A 5000-nucleotide genomic window follows, 5' to 3' on the forward strand; every position below is an offset into this window, starting at 1 on the left:
ATACTTTGTCTTTGTCTCGGAGCTTCCTGGTGTGTCCTCTAACCTGTTGTTGTGTCTTTGTCTCGGAGCTTCCTGGTGTGTCCTCTAACCTGGTGTTGTGTCTGTGTCTCAGAGCTTCCTGGTGTGTCCTCTAACCTGGTGTTGTGTCTTTGTCTCAGAGCTTCCTGGTGTGCCTTCTAACCTGGTCATCTCCAACATCAGCCCTCGCTCCGCCACACTAAGGTTCCGTCCCGGCAGCGATGGGAAGACGGTCATCTCCAAATGGATCGTAGAAGGACAGGTCAGGATTTCACTGTAGTTTCGAAGCAACTATCCAGGGCCCAACGAGTCTCAGAGAAGGAGAGCTGCTACAAAATCAGATGTTTACATCATAGTGAATACTGTTACAGAACCAGATGTTTACATCATAGTTGTCAGGATTTGGCCAGGGTTGTTCCGGGTTTTGGTCACTAGATGCCCCCATTGTGCTTTTTGACCTTATGTTTTTTCCCTTGTTCCCCATTATTATTTGCACCTGTACCTCGTTTCCCCTGATTGTATTTAAACCCTTAGTTTCCCTCAGTTCTGTGCTCTGTGTTTGTATGTTAGCACCCAGCCCTAGTGTTCTGTGTTTTCCTGTCGATTCCGGTGGATGCTCTTGTGGAATTCTGTTTTTGTTTTTGAGTGTCTCTTGAGGCTTTTTTGTGCTATTCCTACCACCTTTTGGATTTGCCATTTTTGTATTTAAGGACTTCTCCTTTTTACTTTATTAAATACACCGTCTTAAGTACTGCTGTGTCTGCCTCATCTTCTGGGTTCTGCTGACTATTCGTGGCTCAGTTGGTTAAGTGACTGTTTCTCACTCCGGAGACCCAGGTTCGTAACCGGGTCCTGACAATAGTGAATACTGTTACAGAACCAGATGTTTACATCATAGTGAATACTGTTACAGAACCAGATGTTTACATCATAGTGAATACTGTTACAGAACCAGATGTTTACATCATAGTGAATACTGTTACAGAACCAGATGTTTACATCATAGTGAATACTGTTACAGAACCAGATGTTTACATCATAGTGAATACTGTTACAGAATCAGATGTTTACATCATAGTGAATACTGTTACAGAATCAGATGTTTACATCATAGTGAATACTGTTACAGAACCAGATGTTTACATCATAGTGAATACTGTTACAGAATCAGATGTTTACATCATAGTGAATACTGTTACAGAACCAGATGTTTACATCATAGTGAATACTGTTACAGAACCAGATGTTTACATCATAGTGAATACTGTTACAGAACCAGATGTTTACATCATAGTGAATACTGTTACAGAACCAGATGTTTACATCATAGTGAATACTGTTACAGAACCAGATGTTTACATCATAGTGCATACTGTTACAGAACCAGATGTTTACATCATAGTGAATACTGTTACAGAACCAGATGTTTACATCATAGTGAATACTGTTACAGAACCATATGTTTACATCATAGTGAATACTGTTACAGAACCAGATGTTTACATCATAGTGAATACTGTTACAGAACCAGATGTTTACATCATAGTGAATACTGTTACAGAACCAGATGTTTACATCATAGTGAATACTGTTACAGAATCAGATGTTTACATCATAGTGAATACTGTTACAGAACCAGATGTTTACATCATAGTGAATACTGTTACAGAACCAGATGTTTACATCATAGTGAATACTGTTACATGGACAGATGTTTATATCATAGTGAATACTGTTACAGAACCAGATGTTTACATCATAGTGAATATTGCTACAGAACCAGATGTTTACATCATAGTGAATACTGTTACAGAACCAGATGTTTACATCAAAGTGAATACAAAGTGAATACTGTTACATGGACAGATGTTTACATCATAGTGAATACTGTTACAGAACCAGATGTTTACATCATAGTGAATACTGTTACAGAACCAGATGTATACATCATAGTGAATACTGCTACAGAACCAGATGTTTACATCATAGTGAATACTGTTACAGAACCAGATGTTTACATCATAGTGAATACTGTTACAGAACCAGATGTTTACATCATAGTGAATACTGTTACAGAACCAGATGTTTACATCATAGTGAATACTGTTACAGAATCAGATGTTTACATCATAGTGAATACTGTTACAGAACCAGATGTTTACATCATAGTGAATACTGTTACAGAATCAGATGTTTACATCATAGTGAATACTGTTACAGAACCAGATGTTTACATCATAGTGAATACTGTTACAGAACCAGATGTTTACATCATAGTGAATACTGTTACAGAACCAGATGTTTACATCATAGTGAATACTGTTACAGAACCAGATGTTTACATCATAGTGAATACTGTTACAGAACCAGATGTTTACATCATAGTGCATACTGTTACAGAACCAGATGTTTACATCATAGTGAATACTGTTACAGAACCAGATGTTTACATCATAGTGAATACTGTTACAGAACCAGATGTTTACATCATAGTGAATACTGTTACAGAACCAGATGTTTACATCATAGTGAATACTGTTACAGAACCAGATGTTTACATCATAGTGAATACTGTTACAGAACCAGATGTTTACATCATAGTGAATACTGTTACAGAATCAGATGTTTACATCATAGTGAATACTGTTACAGAACCAGATGTTTACATCATAGTGAATACTGTTACAGAACCAGATGTTTACATCATAGTGAATACTGTTACAGAACCAGATGTTTACATCATAGTGAATACTGTTACAGAACCAGATGTTTACATCATAGTGAATACTGTTACATGGACAGATGTTTACATCATAGTGAATACTGTTACAGAACCAGATGTTTACATCATAGTGAATACTGTTACAGAACCAGATGTTTACATCATAGTGAATACTGTTACAGAACCAGATGTTTACATCATAGTGAATACTGTTACAGAACCAGATGTTTACATCATAGTGAATACTGTTACATGGACAGATGTTTACATCATAGTGAATACTGTTACAGAACCAGATGTTTACATCATAGTGAATACTGCTACAGAACCAGATGTTTACATCATAGTGAATACTGTTACAGAACCAGATGTTTACATCAAAGTGAATACTGTTACATGGACAGATGTTTACATCATAGTGAATACTGTTACAGAACCAGATGTTTACATCATAGTGAATACTGATACAGAACCAGATGTTTACATCATAGTGAATACTGTTACAGAACCAGATGTTTACATCATAGTGAATACTGTTACAGAACCAGATGTTTACATCATAGTGAATACTGTTACAGAACCAGATGTTTACATCATAGTGAATACTGTTACAGAACCAGATGTTTACATCATAGTGAATACTGTTACAGAACCAGATGTTTACATCATAGTGAATACTGTTACAGAACCAGATGTTTACATCATAGTGAATACTGCTACAGAACCAGATGTTTACATCATAGTGAATACTGTTACATGGACAGATGTTTACATCATTGTGAACACTGTTACAGAACCAGATGTTTACGTCATAGTGAATACTGTTACAGAACCAGATGTTTACATCATAGTGAATACTGTTACAGAACCAGATGTTTACATCATAGTGAATACTGTTACAGAACCAGATGTTTACATCATAGTTAATACTGTTACAGAACCAGATGTTTACGTCATAGTGAATACTGTTACAGAACCAGATGTTTACATCATAGTGAATACTGTTACAGAACCAGATGTTTACATCATAGTGAATACTGTTACAGAACCAGATGTTTACATCATAGTGAATACTGTTACAGAACCAGATTTTTACATCATAGTGAATACTGTTACATGGACAGATGTTTACATCATAGTGAATACTGTTACAGAACCAGATGTTTACATCATAGTGAATACTGTTACAGAACCAGATGTTTACATCATAGTTAATACTGTTACAGAACCAGATGTTTACGTCATAGTGAATACTGTTACAGAACCAGATGTTTACGTCATAGTGAATACTGTTACAGAACCAGATGTTTACATCATAGTGAATTCTGTTACAGAACCAGATATTTACATCATAGTTAATACTGTTACAGAACCAGATGTTTACATCATATTGAATACTGTTACAGAACCAGATGTTTACATCATAGTGAATACTGTTACATGGACAGATGTTTACATCATAGTGAATACTGTTACAGAACCAGATGTTTACATCATAGTGAATACTGTTACAGAACCAGATGTTTACATCATAGTGAATACTGTTACAGAACCAGATGTTTGCATCATAGTAAATACTGTTACAGAACCAGATGTTTACATCATAGTGAATACTGTTACAGAACCAGATGTTTACATCATAGTGAATACTGTTACAGAACCAGATGTTTGCATCATAGTAAATACTGTTACAGAACCAGATGTTTACATCATAGTGAATACTGTTACAGAACCAGATGTTTACATCATAGTGAATACTGTTACAGAACCATATGTTTACATCATAGTGAATACTGTTACAGAACTAGATGTTTACATCATAGTGAATACTGTTACAGAACCAGATGTTTACATCATAGTGAATACTGCTACAGAACCAGATGTTTACATCATAGTGAATACTGTTACAGAACCAGATGTTTACATCATAGTGAATACTGTTACAGAACCAGATGTTTACATCATAGTGAATACTGTTACAGAACCAGATGTTTACATCATAGTGAATACTGTTACAGAACCAGATGTTTACATCATAGTGAATACTGCTACAGAACCAGATGTTTACATCATAGTGAATACTGTTACAGAACCAGATGTTTACATCATAGTGAATACTGTTACAGAACCAGATGTTTACATCATAGTGAATACTGTTACAGAACCAGATGTTTACATCATAGTGAATACTGTTACAGAACCAGATGTTTACATCATAGTGAATACTGTTACAGAACTAGATGTTTACATCATAGTGAAT

At 35.4% G+C, this 5000-nt stretch overlaps 1 protein-coding gene across 1 annotated transcript in view; it reads left to right on the forward strand.

Annotated features, from left to right (window-relative positions):
• Positions 1-5000, forward strand: part of LOC135525824 (protein sidekick-1-like) — a 445696-nt gene that overhangs the window by 345692 nt on the left and 95004 nt on the right. The window contains 1 exon segment of the mRNA XM_064953721.1: positions 159-280. Coding sequence (XP_064809793.1) covers positions 159-280 — 122 coding nt within the window.

This window comes from Oncorhynchus masou, chromosome 5 (genome assembly GCF_036934945.1).
Source record: "Oncorhynchus masou masou isolate Uvic2021 chromosome 5, UVic_Omas_1.1, whole genome shotgun sequence".
NCBI classification, from domain to species: Eukaryota; Metazoa; Chordata; class Actinopteri; order Salmoniformes; family Salmonidae; genus Oncorhynchus; species Oncorhynchus masou.